The sequence below is a fragment of the Myxocyprinus asiaticus genome, chromosome 9 (genome assembly GCF_019703515.2).
Source record: "Myxocyprinus asiaticus isolate MX2 ecotype Aquarium Trade chromosome 9, UBuf_Myxa_2, whole genome shotgun sequence".
Taxonomy (NCBI): Eukaryota; Metazoa; Chordata; class Actinopteri; order Cypriniformes; family Catostomidae; genus Myxocyprinus; species Myxocyprinus asiaticus.
In genome coordinates this window covers 32042761-32069077 of record NC_059352.1, presented here as the reverse complement: position 1 = coordinate 32069077, position 26317 = coordinate 32042761, and the positions used below count along the sequence as shown (strand labels likewise).

Below are 26317 nucleotides of genomic sequence, written 5' to 3'. Positions count from 1 at the left end.
ATTTTTGACTGAAAGTAAGAGAGCGCATCTCTCGAAAGGAGTAGCCAAACCGCTGGATACATAAACTTCCCTAGGCTTGAGAATGTTTTTTGACAAGCCCGGTCAAAACTCCAAGAAAGAGTCTTTGACCAATAAGGCCTGAAGGTACCTGATGCTTTTAACTGAAGCCAAAGCGAGCAGCAGCACTTTAGCACAGCAGTCTTTAGAGAGAGTACGTGTAAGCTTACTGTGTCAAGTGGCTTGAACAGGGGACCCGTTAGTGCATTTAGCACAAGCACAAAGTCCCAAACCGGGACGTTAGCGGGACAAGAGTGTCTCATCTTTCTTGCTCCTCGCAAAATTTTTATGACTAAAGGTTGTTTGTCCACAGACAAGTGGCGTGGTCTGTCGCTATGGCAGCGAATTATATTTAGAGCATTGATGGAGTAAGTCCTGCATCCTACCGCTATTGTTAGAAGTGCAGCACTGTATATACAGGGCAATGCACTGGGTCCTCGCCACGTGAGGAGCACCAGTCAGTGAAAACTCACCATTTTAAGGCATCTACCAGCCATTCCGAGGGAGCTCTGGCCTGTAATATGGTGTGGAGCACCGGCTGCGACAACCTTACTGTGTCAGATAAGCCCCGTCTAGGGGCCAGGCATGAACCCTCCACAGCTCCGCTGAGGATGCTAGATCGTGCCTCGGCTTGCAAGAGCAGATCCCTCCACAAAGGAATTCCCATGGTAGAGCATCCAACAGCTCTACCAGCTGCAAAATATCAAGTTGTCCATGTGACTCGTGTCATATTCCAAGTCTTCTAGGGTTTAGTGAGAAAGGACATGACATTTTCATTATTAAGTGAAATTCTTGATTTCTGTTGCAAATTCATTAGACTGCATGAGAGAAGCTCGTTCACACTGACAGTTTTTTTCTACAACTGGACACGCAGCACTATACAATGCAAGTTTTTGCGAGCCATTGTGAATGAGCTTCTTTCATGCACTGTCATGAACGCATAATGGATGGAAGATTTCCACAGAAGAATGACCTTAATTTCAAGTGGAAAGTGTCAGAACAATTTGTCTCCTAATTTTTTTTTCTCCCAAATAAGTGGATAAAGTGGATTAGAAACTTTACCTGCTATATTTCAAAACAATGTCATATTCTAAAACAGAAAATCTGAAACAGTTTCAGTTTGATTATTTTAGTGGTAATATAATTTAACATTTAGTATTAGTGGTAATTGCACAGATGTCAGCAAACAGGGATATATTAATGCTGTAAAAGTCAGTAAGGTTTTAAGATGATGTTTGGTTAAGCCACAGCCAGCCACCAAAAGTACAAAACCACACATTTCTGGTCACTATAACAACCACACACACACACCACAGAGTGACGGCAGGAGAATAATTTCACATGGTGCCTGTTGCACTATTTCTGTCTCTCTGTAGGATAATTTCCTCCTGAATCCACCGTTTTTAATATTTACATGTGCAAGTTGTGAAAGTAATCAGATGGTCGACCCATCATAACTTACTGTGCTTGTTATAAATTTCAGAGATCATTGATGACCTCACACAGCTTGTGGACAAGACGGACAGCCGCATCAGAAATGAGACTCATAGAGTCAAGCTAGTGGATACCAAGTCTGCTTCCTGTGGTGAGTTGTTTTCTGCAGTTTGTCTTAGTTTAATGTACTCGGCATCAAGTGCCCGGCAACAATAAGCCTGTCCTTTGTTCAGATTTACGACCTTCTCTCTCTACTGCGCTTAGAGCAGTCCACAGTGCTTGAAGGGCTTTAACCCCACTACATGTAAATGGCAAAGTCAGGTCTGTACGTTATGATCCGTCCCAGAGCTGTGAACTCTTACAGGGCCATCTGCATGTGATCTGTAAGTTTGTTATTGAAATGGCAATAAAGGTGAGATCAGGCAGAGACATTTAAAGAGATCATTTACACAGCCACAGAGATGGATTTCTAGCAAGTTCTGCAAGACATATATTACATCTGTATATTTCATACCAATGTTCTTCTATGTTTTGTTTTTGCTTTTTTTGTTTGTCTGTTTGTTAATTGCATTTTCTGTGTCATGATCAGTGACTACAGCCTCTCGAATTCATCATCTCACGCTTTGTAAGGCGATCATTTCTGGAGTGCTTAAACCATTTCACATGTGTTAAGTGTTGAAGCATGTCCGTATTACTCAAGCACCAGACACAAAACATCCATCTGTCTGAGCTCTTCATTGAAAAAAATTGTTTGCCCAAAAATGAAAATTCTGTTAGCATTTACTTTCCCTCATGTTGTTCCAAACCCGTATGACTTTCTTCTGTTGAACACAAATTGAAATATGTTGTTGAATATGCACGCTGCTCTTTTCCATACAACAAAAATGTATGGTAACCAAGGACTTTTAAACTCCAAAAAAGACAAAAGAGCACCTTAAAAGGACAATTTTGTGCTATATTTCATGTGTTCTAAAGCCATACGAACGCTTTGTGTGAGGAGCAGACACAAATCTAAGTCATTTTTGATGAATGTGCAACACATCAAAATGTGTTTTTGCAGGTTTGATGTCAATGACAATTAGTCAAAAGAGGCCATCAATTAAAATGTCAGCCTCTTCCTCATGTAAAGCTATCGTATGTCTCCAGAAAACTTGGAATAAAGCACAAGTCATATCCACTACTTTTATGTTTCTCTTTTGTCCTTTTTGGGGCTTGACAGCCCCTGGTCACAATATGCATTCATTGTATGGAAAAAGAGAAGTAACATCTCTTTTTATGTTCCACTGAAGGAAAATCAAACAGGTTTAAAACGACATGAGGGTAAGTGACGACAGAATTTTCATTTTTGGGTGAACTCGTGGGTCCTTAAAAAGTCTTAAAATGTCTAAATTCAGTTTTGTAAAATTTAAGGTCATAAAAAGTCTTGAATATCTTAAATAGCATAACAGAAGTTTTAATTATCATTTAAAGAGGTCTTAAATTTGGGCTTGTAAAGACCAGAATGGCAATATGGCCCTAATGTGACTATTAAACTTTAAAAATAAGTGTACGATATAATTTAATAAATGTATTGTCTGCGTGCGCTGTGGGCTTCAAAGTGAAAAGCATGTGGGGAACTTGAGATTCAGTGTTTCCAGCTGCTTCAGAGTGTTGCGCAATCAGTGCATAATGACATTTATGACAAGCGATCGCTGATGATCTACTGTTGATGAATTATGATAATGTTTACTTCAAAGTGTTTATACCTTACCTTGTAGATGAAAGCAATAGAGTGAATATTTTTTTTTACCCTTATCTGTTTGAATGAGCAGCTGGAAGCAGTGAAGCCACAGACATTTCAAAATAAAAGTCCCCGGTGTATTTCAGGCTTGTTTATTGTTAAAAGTCCTGTGTTATGCAACAAATGCCCGCCCTGTCACAGGAAGGAAAGACTAAGAACATTTTTAACACATTGAATATATCAATCTTACAACTATAGTCATAAGTCTTACGTTTTTTTTATTTTTATTGTCATTTGCACAGATCACACATGGTAGAAACTAAGCATTGAAATTTGTAATAGGCAAATTAATCTGTTATTGCCTTTTCTATTTCAAAACATCATTATCGTATCAGCAAAATCCAATATCAATATCAATCCAATATGCAATAATCCAAAAGTTTTGATATATTGGTACATAAACCAATTTTAATATGATGTATATACAGTATATATCTGGAAGACATGTCAAATTGAAGCAGTGTTAATCACTGTTAATAACGAAATAACAGGTGTGAAAGATAGCTCTGCAGACTTACAACTGTTTTCAAAACAGCATGATATCTTGGAGAGCAAGGTAGCAGGAGATAAAAAATAATTAGAAAATAAAATAAAACATCACCCACATCTCCCTACTCACTGTTTAAGCTGTTTTTATTATTTTATTCCTTTGCAAATGGTGCTAATAAGCGCAAAAACTAGCAAGAGCCGTTCTTTCATGTTTGTTGACGTTATCAAGAATAAACTGCGTGAGTTTGTTAATGGATTGCGTCATCTTAATTGTTAGATGCATTTTGGGCAACACTAAAGGCAGCTGTAACAGATGGTTTTTCACCGGGTACATGCGGATTTAAAGGGAAATAAGCGTACGATCTGAAAATGTAAAAAAGCAAATGCATGAGCATGCACAATAGAGACAAAGATATGAGCAGCTTAAGTAGCTGCTTAAGTAAGATTTATTTTGAGATTGTGTGGGTTTGCTCTGTATGCACATACTGTGTTAATTTGATTTGTTCAGGTCTTAAAAAGGTATTAAAAAGCCTTACATTTTTATTTAAAAATTCTGCACCAACCCTGAACTAGTGCTTAGGAGAGCTGAGCAGTGCAATCGCTCATTTTAGCTCTCTGTTCAATAGAGCAGAGAAAATGATCAGGCTCTGCATCTGACACACAAGCACTTTTATTTACAGGGCCTCTCTTTCTTTCTCTCTCTCTCTCTCTCTCTCTCTCTATCTATCTATCTATCTAAGCCAAGTCTCAAGTTACTTCAAGACATTATTTATTAAATATAGTCCTTGTAAATGGAATGGAATTGATCATGAAATCATTTTTATTAAAATCATGAACATGTGGAGGGGAACTGATCATTTTATAAGTTTCTACATTGAGAGATTTGCAGTGTGGGAGCCAGGTTGACTGCATCACCCCTTCTTGCCCTGTAAAGATCATTCTTGAATTTCCTGGGAAATAAACGCATTGCTGCACTTGGTGCTGCAAAGTTTGTTTGCAGATCCCAGAGCTTGAGGCCAGAGTCGCTAAGGTTTGCATTGATTTCTCGCTCACTCTTTTATTTCTCTACCCGTTTGCTTTTTTCACCTAACCATATTCATGTATTCTGAGTGGGAGGGTGGGTTGATGAATGGAAAAATTCCTCACTGACTTGTCGTCCGTACCTCTCTTCTGTTTTTTTCCTCTTTTCTTTCAACTTCTATTCCCTCACTCGCTTCAACCCCCACATCTTCTGACTTTGTTTGACACTTGTCTTTGTCTTGTGGAAAGAAATAGTTGAAAATATGACCTGCCACAAAGCTTCTAAGGCCTCTAACTGTCTTAACTCTCTCTCTCTGTCTCTCTCCTGTGGACAGACAAGGCTCATACTCTCTGTATCTATCTTCTGTATCTTTCTCATTATGAGACTATAAGGGTGTTCACCTTAATTTTTTTTAGAAGATGATTTCACATACAATATCAATCCTTTGTGAGTCAAAGAAGAATTAATTTTTTTCTTTTTACAGTCAGACTCTCTTTCTTTAATTATTCTTCATGCTGGTTGAAATAGTTTCTGATGAGTCGTCTTTCTAAAAGCCAAAGGAAGATAAACATGAGCTTTTGCAGGGGTCATGTCCTATAAAGCACCTATGTAGTACACAGCTATATCTAACAAAGCTTTTTGAGTGCTTTACAACAATCTGGTCAAAATAATTTTTATTGTAACTGAACTACAGTACCTGAACAGATTCTCTTAGAGAATAGATACTAACCCATTTTTACAAGAGCCTGGAATTTGTATTATGGTTAATTTGTAATGCTGGTCAATTTAACCCTCTAAGACTCACAGTTGCAATGTTTGTTTAAAGCAATTAAATGATACCCGTCTTTTTATTAAAAATGGATACAAAGTACACTACTTCAGAACACTCTGAACTGTATCACAACAACAGTTTTGTATGAAAAAAAAGCATATTAAATGTTACAGCTTTCTAAAGTCATCCGAGAATCACCTCAAAACAAAATGTGTAAAAATCTATATTTTTATTATCAATGGCTTTGTAAAACACTTTCAAGGAGAAAAAAAAAAGAAAATGTCATCAATATCAATGCTTAGGTCTCTGAGAGTTAAATTACTTTTATTCTAATTAAATCTAATTAAGACATATCAAGAGATTATTTTTTTTCTGCAGAGGACGTTATTTAGCTAGCAGAATTGGTAGGTTTTGGTCTCAGTGGTACAACATTTATTCAGAAAGTCTAAATGTTGTCTTCCTTGCATAGCTGCTTGTTTTGAGCAGAGGAGGACGATCTCTAAAGGATAAAGACCCTTTTTTCTGATTTAGACATTTTCACCATCGTTCAGACAAAAATGTGTATTTTAGTGCTGCTGTGAAAATATTAATTAACAGCCCAAATATGTATAGTTTTTTTAATGTGTGAAGTGATTATTTCTTGTGTGAAATTCATATGTATTTCATTTGTTTGTACAAGTGATATTTACAACTGTCCTCTTTGAATATACAGTATGAAAGAAGAATATTATACACAACATTTAAAGACAGAGAAAATGGTTTAGTAGAATAAAGTTCAGGCCCATCTTTTGTTTTTTTTTTAAATCTTTGGGCTCCTGACTATGACAAGTTTAAGTTTAGAGCCTCAGGGGTGTCTCCTTCTTCAGCTTTGATTTTAAATAAATAAAGGACATTTGGGAAGAATGTGTGTCCTTTTGTTCTGCCCCTGGGTGGTCACACAGGTCTTCTGCCCTCTGTCCACACTAATCTATTTGTCTAGCAAATATTATTGTTGTCATTGGGGCAGCGTGATTGGGTTACAGATCTGATTTGATTACTTATAGGACTGTGACAGTTTCTCAGAGGTGAAAAAGAGGAGCAAGCAGAGGCGCCTGGATGTGAAGCTCATTTTAAAGCATATATTGAAGTCTGACAGTGTGAATGAGGGTTTGTTTTACACCACTTTCTTTGGTCTGATATAAATCTCAATGACAGTTCAGCCTCTGGCATTTTATACAGAAAAAGATAATGTTCACAGGATTTACGGCATGAAAGGTGTTTTTCCGGCTGTGGAACTTTACCAAGATTTTAAAACTGTTTTGTTTTATCCATCGAATAAAATGGATTACACCAGATTTACCAGCTCACTGGAGACCGAAGGACTATATTTGATATTTGATACCTCCTTCTCAAAGTCTTTCCAATTGTCTGTTAAATAAATCTGGAATTTTCTGTCAAGGGAATGGGGTCTGTTCACTAAAAACGTTCCCAAAGGAACATTGTTTCTAGTCACAGTCAAAAACTGGGCAATTGCAGGCTATGTAGAGTTATTTCATAAAACACATCCTGCTCAGAGCAGGCTTTGGAAGGTCAGTATTTTTTAATACCAACACCAGTTAGTGCAGCATGGCTTCCTTTTACCCTGTACTTCAACTTAGGCCAGCTGGCACTGTGATCTCTAGTGGGAATGCACAGACATCGAGCCAAACTATGAGAGAAATGTAAAGTAAAGCACTGAATCAGGCTGCAAACACAGCACCAGCCAATGTCAATGACGAACAACACATATGTCAAAAATCGAAGTCTGTCTGATTAGCAGAGTTAAACAATGTTTTGAAATGATGTGACAGATGATGGCATGTCTACTGTGTTAAAAAGTTTACTCAGAGAAAGGGAGCACTGATGTTAGATCCGTTTCAGACAAGCATAGTCAGAAATGTGTTTATTGAAAATATGTAATGAAATATAATTGACGATTGCTAAATTACAAAGGCATACTGAAGGAGGCAAAACTGCTGCATTGTTACATCCATATTGAAAAGCAATTGATTACAGTGTGCTGGCTTTTATTGACACCATATTCTTAGTGCTGTAAACATATTAAGCGAATAACTTGGCTCTCTGTAGCTTTTATTCGTTGATTGTTGCATTTAAAAAAATGAAATGTTGGATTTAATTAGATTTGTTGTGTCAGCATGTTCCACGTAACTGAATTAAGTTACATAAAATTAACATTAATTACTTCAGTAAACCTAAGTTTATTACATTTGATTAATCCAGTGCTATTTAGTTGAATCAAGTTAAAATATCAACTTTTGGCCAAAACTAAGCATCATTAGGTTGAGGTTTAGGACAGGCAGTATGATACAATTATTAATGCTGCTTAGTCCAACAAGTTTTCATTGAGCAATCACAACATAGAGGATTAAAATTACATGGTAATTTTTAGGAACCTCATTACAAGTCTGTAGAGTGATTATCGTGATTGAATAAAATTGTGAGAAAAAGTGAGAATCTTGATTTTAGGATAATTGAACTTAAGTAGATTAATAGTTTTGGACAAAAGTAGCTATTTTAACTTGATTCAACTAAATAGCACTGGAAGAAAATAAATGGCAGTGGGGTAAGAAAAATAAACTTGTTTTCCCTTGATCATTTTTCTTACCCCATTGGCATATGGTTTTTACTTGTTTTAAACATAAACCTCAATAAATTTAGGTTCATTTCTCTGAAAACAAGTATTAATATCTTAGATTTTGTTTTTCAAGTAAATATGTTTTAAGGATGTTTAGCTATGGGGCCTGGGTAGCTCAGCGAGTATTGATGCTGACTACCACCACTGGAGTCGTGAGTTCGTATCCATGGTGTGCTGAGTGAGCCAGGTCTCCTAAGCAACCAAATTGGCCCGGTTGCTAGGGAGGGTAGAGTCACATGGGGTAACCTCCTTGTGGTCGCAATTAGTGGTTCTCGCTCTCAATGGGGCACGTGGAAAGTTGTGCGTGGATCGCAGAGAGTAGCATGAGGCTCCACATGCTGGGAGTCTCCGCGGTGTCATGCACAATGAGCCACGTGATAAGATGCGTGGATTGATGTTCTCAGAAGCGGAGGCAACTGAGACTTGTCCTCCGCCACCCAGATTGTGGTGAGTAACCGCACCACCACGAGGACCTACTAAGTGGGAATTGGGCATTCCAAATTGGAGAGAAAATGGGATATTTAGGTATTTTTACTGGAAAAAAAGACAAAAAATGAGTAAGAAAATAATTTTTTTGCAGTGTGACACAATGTGCAGTCACAGGTGTTTTGAACAGTGCATCCAACAAGAATTCAGAGTCAGAACTATTCATTTCACAACAGCAGGTCTACAGCATATGTACGAAAGTTCTGGTTGATGTTGATGACTCACAGGAGATGAGACATCCTGTCTGACACCTTCTTGCAATTCCTCCAGTGACACAGAGTATATGAGAAATTTGACTAACGGAAGGATTAATGAAAGGCAGATGCATCACTGAAATGGTTCACCATGCTCTGTTTGTCATTCTCGCCCTCTGCTAGTGATCTTGGGCTTTGATTTATACAAAGGTTAAGAGCCCCATCTAGGAGTCATTACTGTGTTTATTTGAATACGAGTGATTAATGAAAAACACATAATAAAAAATATATATAATTAACCATTAAAATTAGTCATGCATTTTTAAAGTATTTCATAAAGTCAAAAAAGTTCAAAGCCATGGGCATAAATTAATAAATGTAAGATATTTGGTTGTTACTTTGTTTTTGATTTTTCTTTTTTCATGCTGCCTTTGTCTCAAATGTTGGGGGGTCAAAGTGCTGGACTCCAATTAGTTTACATGCACTCTCAAAAACAGACAAAAGTCACAGAAGTACAACAACAGTTTTATGAAGTTATTGACTTGGGATTTATAGAAGATGCACTTGTGTTAAAGATCAGTCATGTGTTTTTACAGGCAAATTATTAAATTAAATGTGCACATGTAAAACTGGCAGAAAATGAAGGGCATCTTCTTGCTATAGAGCATGAAGCTGTTTGTTCATTCAGATGTTTTGTGTGTGTGTGTGTGTGTGTGTGTTTTGAATCAGGGATGCTGGTGGTGATTGTGCTTTTGCTGATTGCCATCATTGTTGTGGCAGTTTGGCCAATGAACTAATGAAGAGGATGCTTCTGATGAGAAAACAGCACAAATACGGACTGCAAAGACTGTTAAAAAAAATGTGTGGGGGTGAATTGAAGATATGCAGCTTCCAAGCAGAATTTATATGTAAACATCTACCTCCAAACCCCTCGCTTTTCCCTTTTGCATTTACTGTATTAAAGTAATAGAAGCCATGATGGGGATAAAGTCAAGGAATGGACCACTATGAAGAACTTGGGCCATAAATTCTTAGCTCCTCAGATAAAGATCAAAGTAGGTTTTGCAATGGAAAGAAAAATAGAAAAAGGCTTTCAAAGGTTTTGAATGTTATGAATATAACCACGAGCTTGAAATGCTTCAAGGGGGGAAAACATATTTAAATTCTTTATTTGGCAGTGAAGAAAATTATCCATATCCAATATGGAAACAAGGTCTGGGAGTCACAAAGCAATACAGTGTCCTGAGCTGTGCTGCTTGGGTTATTATACGAGCTCTGTTATTGTACCACCTCATTAATACATTCATTAATAGCTTCTCTTTGGTTATTTGATGAACTACATTACAGTTCTTGTTTTGTAATAAAAACTTTTTTTTTTAAAAAAACCTCTAGATTTTGTCACTAACTCTTTTCTGTGAATTGTTTCTGGCTTGATAATGTGAATTCTAATAAATGCACAATTAACACAACCTGATTTCAGCTGTTTTGCCTTGTCTGTTTTGTTAGTAAAAGCTTGCTATTTAATTTAGAATTAATTTAACTTAATTTTAATGCTGATGATATGATGTTTTGATAACATTTTATGATTGCAGTTCCCTTTATTGTAAAAAAATTAAATGTATATGTATATGCTGGAAAAAATTGAAGTACGGCACACTAGTGATTTCTGAGGTTTTATTCCAAATGAATGCTGAATTCTACCAGATTGGTGTTCAGTAGTTATCTTCCCCTATGGATTTTAATCACAACCATCTAAACAACCACAAACTGTAAAAAAATAAAAAAATAAAAATAAAAAAAAAAGGTAAAAAGACATCACATAAAAAAAATTCACAATGTCTTGTGTCATTAAATATTTTCTTACATAATAACCATAATATATTAGTATGCACTGTAAAACAATATTGCAGATGTCTTGTTTTTGTCACAGCTAAATTTACAATTCAATATATGAACAAGAAGCAATGTATGTAAGGTCTGCTGGTAATGTCAAACACAGGAACCATCTTTCCACTGCTGCCAAAAATAAAAACTGAACATAAAATTTACATCATAAGAATACTTTATAAAATGAAAAATGAATGTGCACTAAGACAAAATACATATACATGTGATATTACAAATATTATTATTATTATTTTATTTTTTTTGTAACCAGTAAATACAGCTTATGTATAAATATCTGTATGTCATACATTGTGTACATTTACAAAAAAAAGAAAAAATAATAATAATAATAGTTTTTTTAATTTTTTTTATTGATAGTAAAATTACTATCAGTTCTTGCAGTATGTGTTTTCTTAATGTGTGAAGGACTAACCACACAAGCAAAAGTGGCTCTTCAAAGATCAGTGGACAAGCATTTAACACTGAAGCTGTTACTTTAGAGATCTGTGTTTTTTTAGTAACAGAATAAGCAACGTGTGTGTTTGTGTGTGTGTGTGTGTGTGTGAGAGAGAGAGAGAGAGAGAGAGAGAGAGAGAGAGAGAGAGAGCAGCGTTTCTCACATTGAAGAGAATCGGTTGTAGTGAAACATTACATGCATACCTACATTCACAGACCCTAAACAGACATGGATAGCATAATGTTAAAGGAGAGATACTGTTGCTTTACAAAACTAAATACTAGTTAAAGGTAATTCATACACTTCTAAATACTGTTTTACACACAAAGAAAAATACTAACTATACACAACATTCTACCAACTCTTTCAGGACATTTTTCACAAAAAAGCCAGTTTATACCATGGTACTGTTTCAACAAAAGGATATCGTTATCCATGTTTGGACTATAAACAATTAAATCAGAGTATCAAATGGAACAAGAAATTATGTTTGTATTTAGAGTCATCTACCTCAGTCATGTCTTATACAAAAATATACATGGTGGATTTATTTAAAGTTAAAAAATAATTGTAAAGGCATGCTTATAATTTTGGGTTTGCCCACTGTTTTTAAACACTTTTTTGGAGTACAGATATTTTCTTATTTTAAAGAAATTTGTCATGTCTTAAACAGACATAAAGAAATAAAAAATAATCTTAAATTGAACTCGGCTGATACATAGTAAATTTGCATGAACAATCTCAAGTATACCAAACCTATCCTATATTAGTGGATACCTGTCTGTTGAGGAGAGCAGTCAATGGGCACTACTATAAAAATGTACAAAGCTACTTTCAGCAATTGTTAGATGTTTTAGAAGTAAATGTTGAAATAATGAAAATGTGGCACGCCTTTAAAAAACGCGATCAGAAATGTATACATTGAACCTTGAAGATTTGCAATTGTCGTGGCGTGTCAGACTCAGAGTCTAACTGCAGTCTTAAAAACTGAGGTATGAAATTTCTGAAACATTGGCATCTGGATGCTTATTAGTGCATTATGCATCATTTAGAGCATCTGAATTCTTAAGTGCCAAAGCTCACCAATTGTTTTTATTCTTGTAATAGAAAGACTTAAAGAAATATTCCAGGTTGAATACAAGTTAAGCTCAGACCACATTATTTGTGGCATAATTGCATCTGTGGCAGAACTATCAATTCACTTGTGGCTGCAAATTTAGGCACATTTGGAGCACTGTATTGCAGCTGTTTTGTGGCTTGTTATCTCTATTAACCTTCTGGCTCTGATGGGATTTACTTTATTGTTTTTATGTTTGGGCTCCCAGAGTAGTGTCATGGTCCTGTCACTCTGTCAGTTTGGGTTTTTGTCTGACAGGACCGTGACATCCCATGTCTGTCTCGTGTTTCATTGTCTGTGTTTGTGTGAGCGCACGGTTTCGGTTGTATTCCCTGGCGTGCGCTCTTCGGTTTGTCTTGTTTCATGTCCGGAGCATGGTGTCTTGATCCTGACTTCCTGTCTGGTTCAGTTTCAGTCTGTGTCGGGATCCAGACACTCATGCTCCATGTTCTGTGTCTGTCTCTCGCGACCGTGGATGTGCGTTGCGCTCGCTTTGCACTCGCATTGCACTCGCTTTGCGCTGTGTGCCTGGGTTGCGAGCTGTCTTCACGTTGTGTTGAGGTTCAGTCACTTCGGTGTGAGATTTCGGGTTTGTGAAATCGCACAGGTGTCCTGTCTTGTATTTGTCACCTGTGGCGTGCATCACGTGGCGTTTGCCTCACAATGTACGCTCAGGTTTTGTTTAGTGTGAGAATGCGTGGCATCGCTTTGTTTGGTGTTGCTACGCATTCTCTTGTCTTGTTTGGCGATTGGCATGGCCGTATATTGCCTTATTGTCTTGGCGATGTGCACTCATGCCATTCGGGTGTTTTGTTGTCTTGTGAGAGCACGTGGCGTTGTTTTGTTTCTGTATCGCTGCGTCTCTCTGTCTTACATCATACCCTGCCTCCTTGTTTACCCATTATTAGTTTATTAGTCACACCTGCCCTGTCTTGTTAATCTGTTGATTTCTCTCCCTATTTTAGTCTCCTCGTGTGTGCTATCCAGTGCCAGTTCATCTTGTTTTCCAGTCGGTCCTGTGGGTTTGTTTTTTCCAGTCAGTCTGTCGGTCGGTCTAGTTCCCTATCCTGTTCATCCCTACATGGTACAGTCAGTCCTGTTCCCCGGTGCCTTCTGCCCCAGCCCTGGATTACCTTTTCCCCCTATCGGGTAGTTTATGTTTGGGAGTTTTGGTTTGTTTTTTCATTTATTTTGTATTAATAAATTCCCTGTTTATTTTCACTCTGCATTTGGGTCCTGAGCCTCATTCTCTGATCGTGACAAGTAGGGTACAACAGGGCTAAAGGGCCCCCCGGGTGGTTGATTACCACAAAAAATTATTTCAACTCGTCCCTCCTTTTTTAAAAAAATAAATAAAAATTGAGATTTCAGTGAGGCATTTACAAGGGGTACTGAATGGGGACCATTTTTGGAGGGTTCACAGGTAGAAATGTGAAGCTTATAATTTTATAAAAGCACTTGCATTAATCGTTCTGTTAAAACGAGTATTATTTGAGATGAAAATTGTTTAAATCATCACCTTTATGGTCGTTTTAGGGTTTATGTTGTTATGTCATCATGGCAACAAAGTTGTAAAATTGAATATAATTTTACACAGAAAAGGTTAATAAGTGATTTTATCATGCTAAAATCATGTTAACATGCATATTGTTAATGTCTTGTGGCTATACTTTTGAAACAGTGTGTATTTTAACATTCCAGACTAGCCCCCGTTCACTTCCATTGTAAGTGCCTCACTGTAACCTCGGTTGTTGTAATCAACATTATGTCACAAATGCTGTCGATTGAGCTTAACTCATGTTGAACCCAGAATATTCCTTTAAGGACTATTGCTTTAAATATATCGCTATTTTATTATTATAATTTTTTTATTTCCATTTTTTGATTCTGAAATACGGCTTGATCTAATTCTCATCCAGACTGAAAACATCCCAAATGGATCTGAAATATGAAGCCGGTATAAAATACCTTTCTGTACTGGACAAAGGTGCAAAATTGGCAAACAACAAACAAATCTCAAAGGAAACGAATAAGAAATGAAAACTGCATCGTGAGCTCCTTCACACGTGTTCCTATTTAAAAAAACAAAACAAAAAAAAACACTAATATATTCTTCATGCCTTTATTTAAAGCAGCGATGTTCAGTCCCTCTTTTGTTCTCCTCTTCCTTTCCCTTATCATCCAACACTCGTCTGTTCTCTGTCCGGCTCTGGATGGCCACCTTTTCTCTCTTCCCCTCACTATGCTTTCTTGCATTTTCCTTTCTTCTCCCGCTGCTGAAACTTCCGAAGTCTTCGAGACCAAGTGTCCCTCCACTGAATGACCAGACTGCCCTTGTCTGCCACCACGCCGCTCTGTCCAGGGGAATCCTCATCGTTGCCCAGCAGAAGGTACTTCTTGCCAGGTTTGATCTTTGGGCACTTGCAGGCCACATCCTTGGCTCTGACCCACAGAAACTGGTCTCCTCTGCGGATTCGGCTCTCACCCTGTTTGTAGACAGAGATGATGTTGACGGTGAACTTCCACCACTCACCGGCTTTTTCTGCTTTCAGGATGTGGACCTGGACAGCTGGTTGAAAGAAATAGGAAACATTTTTCAGTATTAGCCCTATAATGTTCTGTATAGGTTCTAAAAAGGATATTTTAATGGCTCAAAAAAAATAAAAAAAATAAAATAAATATATATATATATATATATATATATATATATATATATATATATATATATATATATTTATTTATTTATTTACATACACACACACACACACACACACACTACCGGTCAAAAGTTTAGGGTCACTTACTCATTCTTTATTATTATTATTTTTCACATTTAAAGATAATAGTAATCAAAACTATGGAATAACATAAATGGAACTATAGGAATTGTGTTGTGACTAAAAAACTAAAAACTAAATCAAAACTATGTTATATTTTAGCATCTTCAAAGTAGCCAGCCTTTGCCTAGAATTTGCAGACATGTACTCTTGACATTTTCTCAACCATCTTCTTGAGGTATCACACTGGGATGCTTTTTAAACAGTATTGGAGTTCCCATCTATGTTGGGCACTTATTGGCTGCTTTTCTTAATTATTCGGCCCAAGTCATCCATTTCAAAAACGTTTATTTTTTATTTTTATAAAATTATAGATTTGTAATGAAATAAATTAATATGTTGGCACAAATATATTTTTGCCTACAAAACATTTCAGTCAAGTGACCCCAAACAATGCAGCAATTGCAGTGTATGTATATGTATATTGGTTCTACTGGGGTAGACCTAACCTAACCTAACCCTTTTTTATATCCTGTTCATTGTTAGTTCATAATACCTAATGCATTAACTAATGTTAATAAATGGAACCTTATCATAAAGTGTAACCAGATATATTTAATTTTGAAATACCAGGCTGATACTTCAGAATTTATTATAAACAAAATTTCAACACACTTCAGCTGTTCTCCATGAAACATTTTACATTTCTGATGTTTTGGGTTCAGAGACCCCAGCATAAAAAATGCTATTTATTTTCACATGCAAAGCTTTTCTGATTTGTGTACACAATGTAGTACACCCCTGCCAGTTGTTTTGATGTATTGGACAGTTATTGGACAGTTATTAAAAACGTTTGTTTTAATCACCTTGAACAAAACTGAAAATGATAAATTAATATTTTGTATAAAAATAAAGATGATAATTTCAGGGATTCTCATTAGCTACATAAATTAGCAACATTTTAAAAATGTGTTAAGTATTAGATCAAATTACCTCAAAATCAAACTTTAGATACTGCATGCAATGATCTCATGGATCAAGAAAATTTTGTTGTGCATAGTGACATGTTAAGAAAAGTACTTTGGTAGTTCTTGTTGCTATTTAGTGTTTTGGGAGAAAATATAATCAAATGTGCCTTTTACCCTGGGGGGCCTTTAGCCCTGTTGTACCCTGCTCTGGGAGCACAAACAAAAACAATAAAGTAAGTCTCAACAGAGCCAGAAGATAGAGATACTTAGCCACAAAACAGCTGCAATACAGTCCTCGAAATGTGCTTAAATTTGCAGCAACAAGTGAATTGATAGTGTTGCCGCAGATGCAGTATAAAGCTCCGATTGTAATAAAGATGCTTGGGTCATCTCAATTGCTGCAGCAATTCAGGTCAGCCTTCAGTTTCAAGTGCTTTCAGATATACGTATCTTTTAACTCAAGCCTCGGTGCAGTTTGAGACTCTTTGGAAGTTTGAATACTCAAAATCTGCTTAAACCGCTTCTAGATGCATGCTGTTCCCCATTATTAATAGCCTTCAAGGTGGTTTGTAAGGTGACTTTGACAAAAAAAGGACCAGCATAATAGGCATATTTAATTTCATCTGTGTAATGCTTTGCACTTGGCAGAGACTGAGGCTGTATCATGCAGGCTGATGCTTGGTGATCTGTGTATCTGGCTATTCGCAATCTCTGCATGCTTTGCACACTACTGACAGATGCATGTCATCCATGTTACTGCTCCCATATTGAATTGTTTTCTTTTCTGATGTACTACATGTCCCATGACAAAGCAAACATTCTGCTTACCAGAACTCACATTTTTTATTAGTTTCATTTAATACCATTACAAGGATCCTTTTTCATATTTACAGGAATCCATTTGTGTCTTGCGCCACACAGCGCCTCGCTAGACTGGCGCTACGTGCTGAGTTTCAACTTCTCATTTGTATCAGGTGGCAGAATTTTTTGAAGTTATTTTCTTGACATTCACATGGTTGCAGATTTAGGGTAAAGATCTAGATGCACAGTGAAGAATAGCAAAAGAAAAAAAAAGGGTGTAACAAGAACAGAAAAAAAATCTTAAGATATTTTTTGGTACTCAACACAACTTTGAATGTTTATTTTATGGGATTTGGTATTAATTGACAATTGAAATCAATGGTGATTATGTTTAAGGGCATGGAAACTAAATGCATAGACCTTTAGCTTAATTATAATATTAAAAAAAAAAAACTGTCATTGTCACCATTTGGCAAGGTGGAAGTCATTTAATTTATCCAGTGGTTGAAACATGTCACACACAGCGGAAGCCCAACTATGCCAAGGACTCCAATGGTGCTTTATGGGTAATGTGCCAGAGAGACTGTAAATATCCTGTTACGAAGGGCCTGATTCTCCCCATAAGTCTTTTAGATCACTCCATCCTCATGTTCAATACCAGTTCCAAGCCATTCCCCCCATGCTGCTATAGTATAAAGCCCCCCTGATGCTCTAGATGGCAGAAGGAAAGTGGATTAGGTTTAATGCTCAGAATGTGGGAGTTTATCCTAGATTGTTCATTTTTGGGTAAAGGGGGAGCTGGCCAACTCTCCATAATGGAGGGGCACTGTAAAGTGAAGTCGGCAGGGGGGCCATATTATCTGGATAAATTCTTAAATGAGTCTTAAATGAGTAATGGCAGTGTAGAAAGGAGAACATGCAAAGCCGGTTTGCAGGAGGTGATGGCACTGAGTATTCATCACATAAGATGTAACGACCAGTGTGTGCCACACGTCCTCTCTACGCTACAGGGATTGCGTATGTTTTTAACCCTGACTAACAGATACTTTCAGAAGGAGTGTAATATGGCAGATGTGCTGGCAAAGATAGGGTTAGTACTCTCACATCATATTTATCATATACAGTTGCAGAAAAATATTTGGACACTTAAAGGAATAGTTCACTCAAATATTCTGTCATTATTTACTCACCCTAATGTCACTTCGAACCTATATGAGTTTCTTATGTGATACACAAGAGGTGATTAATTTTATATAATAAGTATTTACAGGGTTAATTTAACATAATGCAAGCCCATAATGACTCAAATCTGTTAAGCTGGAAAAAGGACAAAACGTCCTTCGTCATTTTGCACGTTTGGTCACTATGCAGTGAGTTTTGGTGTGACCGACGTAGCCCCCATTTTTTTATATAAGTGCTTTATTAATGATTTGATTTAAGTTTAGAGTAAATAAGAACTCAAATTTCATTCTGTTCATCACACAAAGTGATTGTATGGTTTCAGAAGACTTGGAATATAGTGCATTTCATTTACTTATGCTGTGGTTTATGGTGTTTCTCATTTTTCTAGCTTGACAGATGGGAGTAACTATTCACTTGCATTATGGCTAATAAACCATGTGATGATTTTTTTAATTTTTTTTATTAACCTTTAGTGTTCCATGGAAGAACAGAAGTCTGTTAAATAATGAGTACATAGTGATGTAAATAATAGGGTGAGTAAAGAATGACAGAATTTTCATTTTTGGGTGAACTGTTCCTTGAAGATGACACTTAAAAATGTCTTGCACTAGATACAAAATATTAAAACAAGTGGCTTTTCTCAGAACTTCCCTTTTCTTTGGTATTTTTGCAATTACTTTTAACCAATCTCAAGGTGATTATTTTTAGTAGATGTATAAAGTCAGTTACTCTCAAGTTCAAACAAGTGACACACAGATGTAATTTATCACATTAAAGTGATAGTTCATCCAAAAATGGAAATGATCTTATCATTTACTCATCTCCATGCCATCCCCGATGTGTGTGACTTTGGACAGGTCCACTTACATTTCAACAAGTGTTGAAATAATTTTTGTCTTAATTTTGAATAATATACTGTTTCAATTGTTTTATCATATATTAAAATGTAACACTTCTTTTTGTGAAATATTTTGCTTGAAATATGCCAAATTACTTTAAATAAATGCCACGTTGTTGATTTTTATTTATTAATTTTTTTATTATTATAATTTCTTATTTTTTTATCTTATGCAATGGCATTCATACATTTCTAAGTGTCTAAATATTTTTGGGGTTCAAACTAACAATGAAGCCTTGAAGGTCTCTGGCCGAAGTCAGCCTTAACACCATCTTTATTGAGTTATTTCAACATCAATAAGTGATCTATGGTGACTAAATGTGATGTATCAAAAGACCTGTTAAAATGCTCTAGCTGTCATTAAATCTGTTAAGCTCTTTAAGTTCCGCAGTGTCTCGCTTGACTGATGAAATGGCCCCACCTCTGTATGAGAGGGGCTGCACATCTGCTCCTTTTCAGGGACAAGAGAGGGCCTGCTGCCCCCAGGAATGCAAGACAGGGATAAGGCGCTTCCCTTAATGAGGATATCTTCGAGCACTCTTGTCCCTTCTGCCCGTCACACTGCCATGGCTTGATCCGCTTTGGGCTCAAATACCTGCTGGGTTGTCCGTCAACGCAGCCTTCCCTAAACCCCTCACTGATGGCCTTTCCTCCTGTTTGATCCATTGACTTTCTTCCTGAAAGCCTGAGTAAGCCATCACTACAATAAATCACCACTGAGAGGGCTACAGGGAATTCAGCTTTGGATAAGGAATAAAGATGTTGTAGAGGGCCAGGATTTTTAGCAACCTGCATAGATGTTGCTGTGTGATTCTATCTGTATGTGTATATCTGTGTTCTGTGCACTTTTATCACTCACCGTAATCTTTCTTGCAATACTTCTTCATATTGATCTTCAGCTTGCCTTTGGAGGCCTTGCAGTAGGAGTCGCAATCTAAATTTGGAGGTGAAAGCAAGAAAGGAAGGAGAGAAGGGGTGAGTTGACAAAAAAAAAAAAAAAAAAAAACTCACAAAGAATATAAAAGAAAGTACATTGTCAGAAAAAGAGACACTTCTGCAAACTACACATCTATCCAAAAGCCCTGGCCTGTTGTGACACCCATCTGCCCAGTTTAATTGTGAGGCAGTAATAGGGCTTGTGAGGCATTCAGCGGAGTGTCCTTTGCTCTTTAGAAAAGCAGGAGACAATAGGTCCCTCTCGTTCTGCTCTCTGGATGTCTGGACCCTCCCCTGCTCTGATGGGAGCCCTCTGAGGCCAAGCGTATTGTGCCACCCAGCGTTTTTTCAAGCACCATGCTAATTTCTCACCCTTGTCTCCACTGTCAGTGGCATGATGGGTCTTATTAAGGCTTTTAGAATCACGACTTCTCCCGCCCAGTGCTGTCAACTCGCCCTGTACGTCTGCCCTAATGCCCTCCTCCCCCACCTCAACCCCAAAGACCATTTCAACCTTTGGCATTTATTGGTTCAGCACTCAGGGAGGTGGCAGTGAAGGGGGGGGGGCAAGGGTTGTCCAAGCACAAAGGAAGGTCAGGGGGAAAATTAGCAGCGCATAAAGTGTTTCATGCCTTAGAGGTGTTGATGAAACCTGACATTTAAGCACAAAAATGTGCTAGGGTTTGGTTCGGATTCCACTTCTTGCTAAGATCTCCTTGGAAAAAAAAAAAAAAAAAAACTAAGAGCTGGGCTTGCTGCTCTGATGCTGTACAACAAAACAATTTCTATTAAGTCTTTAATAATACCTCTTAAAAACAAGCTAATGCTTAAATGGAGAAGATTTCTTTCTATTGCCTGGCATTCCCCTTACGCCCCACACATTGTCATGGCCTTCTTTTATTGGATGGATGCAATGGGAAGACGGAGGAGGGGGAGAAAAAACCTTTTAGCTCGCCTGCATATGAACAAACTTCATTGTTTCGGCCGACCTGCGCCCCATTCCTGCCTTTTACTTTCTTTTGGACTCTCTATTCTTTCAGAGTGAATGAGGTTGCCCGGGCAACGGTGGAACCAGAAAGAAATGCCCGTGAAAGTAGTTGCAGTGAAGTGCTTGCGCGAGGGATTCGAAGGCGGACTGCAGCTGGGGGTGGGTGGGGTTGGGCAAGTCAAACCATGCAGACTATAGATTTGAAATGGCAGAGAAACTGTAAGCTAAATGAAATTGAGAGTCCATACTGTGGCAGCTTCATTTCCATTTAAATGAAGACTGCAGAGAAAACTTCTTTGTTTTCCTATAACCCTATTTAATGCCATCATGATACTTCCCTTTGAAAGCCATCATTTCTCATTAGCTCTCCTTTAAGGAGGTGATGAGCACCCTGAGATTCCAATTTAAAAACTTTAAAGACCCCCACAGCAAGGACAAATATACTCATTGTGCCCCCTCTTGAGTTAGGGGAAGTAGGGTTAGCTTGTCCTCTTGTCATGATGCTCCCACAGAGGCTGGTGTAACCTTAATGGATGTTTTTCCTGCCGTCTTTTCAAGCGAAAGCTGTGTTGGAGACATTTTGGGACTGTCGCTGCTAGTCGTGCCAATGAGTTAAAGAAAGATGCGTGTAAGTTTGAATGTAAGGCTTGTTTGACACTGAAGAATGTGTGGAGGGCACCAGTTACATGTTGACTGTGGGAAATCATTCATGGACAAATTCACTGTCACTAGCCTTCGAGGGAAGTTGTTGGTCTGGAGATTCTCTGAAGAACAACTCTTTGCCTAATGAGTCTGAATTCTATTCGGCACACAATTGGACTCACTTAGCACTTCTGTGCTCATTGAAAAGCACTGACATCTAACACTGACAATCTAACCAGCGGGGCCTTTCAGTACTTACAAACAGGCAGACACTGTACTCTGCTATTACCAAAAAGAGCCTAAAGCTGACCTGAGGTCTGTTTTCAGTTGGACCTCTGATGGAAGGGACAGTGATATTCATGCACACATAACAGATCTGGGAACTGTAACAACAAGGTGTGAAAAAGCACACAGGGGAAAGTCTTCCTCTGTGCAGAATGAGACTGATTGAGAAACAAATTGCTGCAAATAAAGCATGTAATTAGATTATAGCCAGAGCCCCAAGCTCCCACTGGGGCAGAGACTAAATGGCAAGCTAGGTCTATTCCAAAGGGAACAATGTTTTTTTTTCTCCAACTCTCTCATTCTCTCTAAATATCTTTCTCTTTAATTCTTTCCATTGAGAACTTTGAGAGGAAAATAGCTGTCTTCTGAATTCTAACAATGGGTTAAAGAAACAGACCAGACAGCGTGTGCGGTTTTGATTCAGGGTTTGTTTTGGTCACAGTGCCATCACTCTAATAGACAGAGAATGGGCAGAAATCAACTTCATTACTGTAAATGAAGCTCACAGATGTTTGAGGAAGATCATCAACCTGACAGTCTTTCAATGTGAAATTGCAGAGAGGAGAGGCGAGCTTTAAATTAGACGAGAGCTTTGCGTTCATGATGAGACACTAATGCAACACTATTCACTCTCTTTCTGTTTCTCTCTCTCTCTCTCTCTCTCTCTGTAATGCTCACTCCTCTCCCTCCCTCTTTCACTTACCCCCATTTTTGTTCATCCCTTTTATAATCACTGAGAGCCTGACTGAATTCTGTGGTACCATTTGGTCTTACAAGGGTGATAGTTTTAAGTGGTTATGTAAAATATTGCTGATATTTCAAAAAACATGCTCCGGGTGATCCAGTAGTCTTTTCCACACATACAACCTCAGTAAAATAACTAAATAACTAAATCCATGACAATTGATCAATATCAGTAACATGGATGCTACCTTTGTTAAGGGGTTTTAAAGGGGTTAATTAATTACTAATAAGTCATTTACAAATGCATTATAAACCATTAATGTACGGTTGTAACAACATGTATAAAAAGGGTGACTTTCATGTAATACTTGCCAAATAGTGAGCCAGTTTAACTCACATATAAATAAATGCTTCACATTTAAATAAATATTATAAATGCTTAATAAACACACAAATTCATACCTGTATTAATCAAAAACATAAAAATGCCCTAATTCAAGATTATTATAGATATTATGCCATTTTGCTACCATCTGCTCTTGACTCACTTGTGTTGTCATTTTCCTAGTCACGTTGATATCAAAAGAATGGTGCTACTTTGAGTGGTGTTCCAACTTACCTAGTCCTAGTTACCTAAAGTCCTCTGCAAAAACACTTTTCAGGTCTTCATGCTCATTTACAGGATATATATTATAAAATAAAGCCATTACAACCATAGGGAACTTTATGTGCATTTGTTTCTGATGTTGGCAACTAACTAATAAATTCTTCATATGTGTCCACTTTATATTAAGGTACATTTTCAAAGCTTACTAATGTTGAATAAGTATTATTAAACATATATAACATGTAAGGTAAAATGGCTCACTATTTGGCAAGTGTTGCATGAAAGTCACCCTTTTTATTGATTTTGTTATAACCATATTGTTATATATATCAATTATTTATAATGCATTTGTAAATGAATTATTAGTCATTAATGAACCCTTTAAATCCCTTAACAAAGGGAACATTAATGTAAAGTGTTACTGCAATATTACATGAGCAAGAGTGTGGCTTTTCGAAATACCAGCACACTGTGATTCAATTGTCTCGATATTCAGTACAACAGCAGATTGTGAGTGTGATATCACTTTTATAATTAGTTGTATAAGCAAAAAGTTAATATTGAGAAATTTGAAATGAAGACAATATATGGCCAGTTAATTTGTCTGATTTTGCACCACAAACAAAAATAGCTACAAATGTAGCCAAAGCACAATTACAGACTAGGAGCCTGTCTGGAACGGTGCAAACACAGACAAGTGGAATGATTCCAGTGTTGAAATTGCATTGAAATCTTGGAACGCCGCTTGTCCAGTCATAGTAGAGGAACAAAAATAAGTAATATATGATAACCGCAATGTCAGTTTTGGAGAATGGAAGACATTGTCTGATCTCCTTTAATGCAAGTTCGTAGAGACATCTCTGTTAGTCTTAGATGAGTTTATGAGGGATTAAAAAGGGTTTTGGGAGTGGTGACTCAACCCATGCCTGACCTCGCCACACAATATGTGTTTTGTCTGAGCCACACAATCAGTTGTATCGCAATGCATTCCACCCCTGAATGTGGTAATGTCAAAGAAATATTACAGTTTTTCTTGATTGCTAAGACACATTTCATGAAACAATTCATTATTTTCTCAAAACTATAAACACAATTTCAAAACACCAATTTGTACAAACCTCAAACTTCCTAGTCAAAATCAAACATTTCACTTAAAAACATATTATCTTCAGTCAAAATTAAATATTGACTTCAAATGACACCCAGCAAACAAACAAATTCTGCACTACTCACAAGATATCAGAGGGATAATTTCAAAACACTGCTACAAAAACCTCTATCAACCAGGGAGAATTTTGCTCTATGCGTTATGCGTATATAGCACTAGGTGTGAGGCCACATAAGGGCTAGAGTGGCACTAGTCCAAGCAGATTGATGGCTGGTCCACCCAATCAAAACTGCAACTGCAATGAAACTGCATTTTGTCGCATGCAAAATAGCTCACATGCAAGATTATATTCTTGTTATAAATACAGTTAGAAAAATGTGTTTTTATTTCAAATAAAAAGTTTGATATGATTATGGTGAACTGAAATGGGTTGCGTTGCGCTTCTCACCGAGTTGCTCTCTGCACTGCACAGCACTATACAGTATCCACGCTTTGTCTCACTTCATTTTTTATTATTGCTATTATTTTATGTAGGAGTATGGTAGATGTTTCTGTAGATGACATGGCAGGCCACATAATACTATATAAAATATGGAAGTGTTCTAAATGTTTATTTGAGGATACATTAGAGTACTGTAAAGTGATGCTAAGTAACTATCAAAAAGAAAATTCAGTAACTTTACACTACTGTAACACATTGTTTCAAAGTACAGAAAAAATTGCATAAATTAAGGAATATAATAGTAAGAGTTAGCGCAAAAAAATCATACTACCCTGCATTGTAAGATGCTCCTATGTTCTGCAGAAATACAGTACAATACAGTAAAACAAATACTGTCAGCTTGGACAAAGTAGACATCGACAAATTATCAGAGCAAGAGTCGGTGAAACAGTACTCACACTACACAGTAGAGTACATGGCCTTTAAACTGCAGTAATGTAATATAGAAGCCCTGTAGGTTACCTACTTGTCTACAGTAAGTCACAGTTACTGTAGCTACCTGTTTTCTTGTTTGAAAGTTAACGTAAATGATAGATGTAACCATAAAATGTTTTTTCTTGCCCAGCATTGTTGTACCATGAACAAGAACAGTCAAGAATACTTTAGAGCAGGGGTGCACAATTAGAATTCAAAGAGGTCCAGTGACTAACATTTTCTCCCCCCAAAGGTCCAAACCATTAAAATGTCTAACGTGCGCTACAATTTGGGGGCATATGCCGTTCTTGTATATGTATAGCTAATAAACAAGTACTACATTTCAATAACATTTCAACAATATTTATTGCACATTTTCAGTGCAGACACATTAAACATGAGGTAAAATAAATATGCAACCTAATCATAAATAAAAGTAGGCCTATCAAATTTTTTTTTCATTTCAAGCAAAACAAGACTGCATCTTCACAAAAAAATAACAAAAGTGCCTGTTTCTAAAAAAAGTGCTTTGATTTTTGAACAAAGGTTTAATATTTGTCTTTCCTACTCTCTCCCACTTCACTTCTCCATCTCTCTTCTTCGGTGAGAGTAATGGGTATTTGCTTGACTCTGGTGGACCGATCATACTGGGCTTTGAGTTCAATTATTTTGCGTGCCCTCACCTCAGACTGCTGTGGATATGTTTGCTCAAAAGATCTGTGCTTTGTCTTGTAGTGGCGCTTCACATTGTCAATTTTTAATAGAGCCACGGTCTCTGAACATATCAGGCAGAGTGGTTTCACACTCGCTGCGGGAAGGATATAGGCATATTTGTCTTTGCACTCCTCTTTGAAAGCTCGATTTTCTGTATCGACTTTCCTGACTTTTGCGCACACCATTCTATAATTTCTCCTCTCGCTTCCGCTTTTGCTTCTCTTGCTGTCTCTCTCTCTCTCTCTCTGACAACATCAGTCTCCTAACATGCATTGTAAACATTCGCTTTGATTGGCTGAGTTTCGTGAAGTGATTTAAATAACGCACGTTATTGGACAACACACAGTAGTATGGGGCGCTGTCTGGGACCTACCCAGCTGCACTGAGCCAGTGCAGTATGTGTACATTGAAAAAAAGGTTTGCTTCATCAGTATTTAATTTAA

The 26317-nt window shown here is 37.2% G+C and overlaps 2 protein-coding genes across 5 annotated transcripts in view; one reads left to right on the top strand and one right to left on the bottom strand.

Moving 5' to 3' along the window:
* Positions 1 to 26317, top strand: part of LOC127446598 (syntaxin-8-like) — a 144858-nt gene that overhangs the window by 74193 nt on the left and 44348 nt on the right. Inside the window, exons 7-8 of one of the 4 annotated variants that reach the window (XM_051707646.1) lie at positions 1541 to 1642; positions 13334 to 13821. In XM_051707646.1, coding sequence (XP_051563606.1) covers positions 1541 to 1642; positions 13334 to 13521 — 290 coding nt within the window. In that variant the 3' untranslated portion in view covers positions 13522 to 13821. Of the gene's footprint in view, positions 1 to 1540; positions 1643 to 6596; positions 13822 to 26317 lie in introns of those variants that run through there. The other 3 variants (XM_051707647.1, XM_051707648.1, XM_051707645.1) reach the window with 3 other exon arrangements.
* Positions 14024 to 26317, bottom strand: part of LOC127446593 (netrin-1-like) — an 87946-nt gene continuing 75652 nt past the window's right edge. The window contains exons 5-6 of the mRNA XM_051707639.1: positions 19854 to 19928; positions 14024 to 14937 (exon numbers count right to left, since the gene is read on the bottom strand). Of these exons, the coding sequence (XP_051563599.1) occupies positions 14609 to 14937; positions 19854 to 19928 (404 nt within the window). The 3' untranslated portion in view covers positions 14024 to 14608. The remainder of the gene's footprint in view (positions 14938 to 19853; positions 19929 to 26317) is intronic.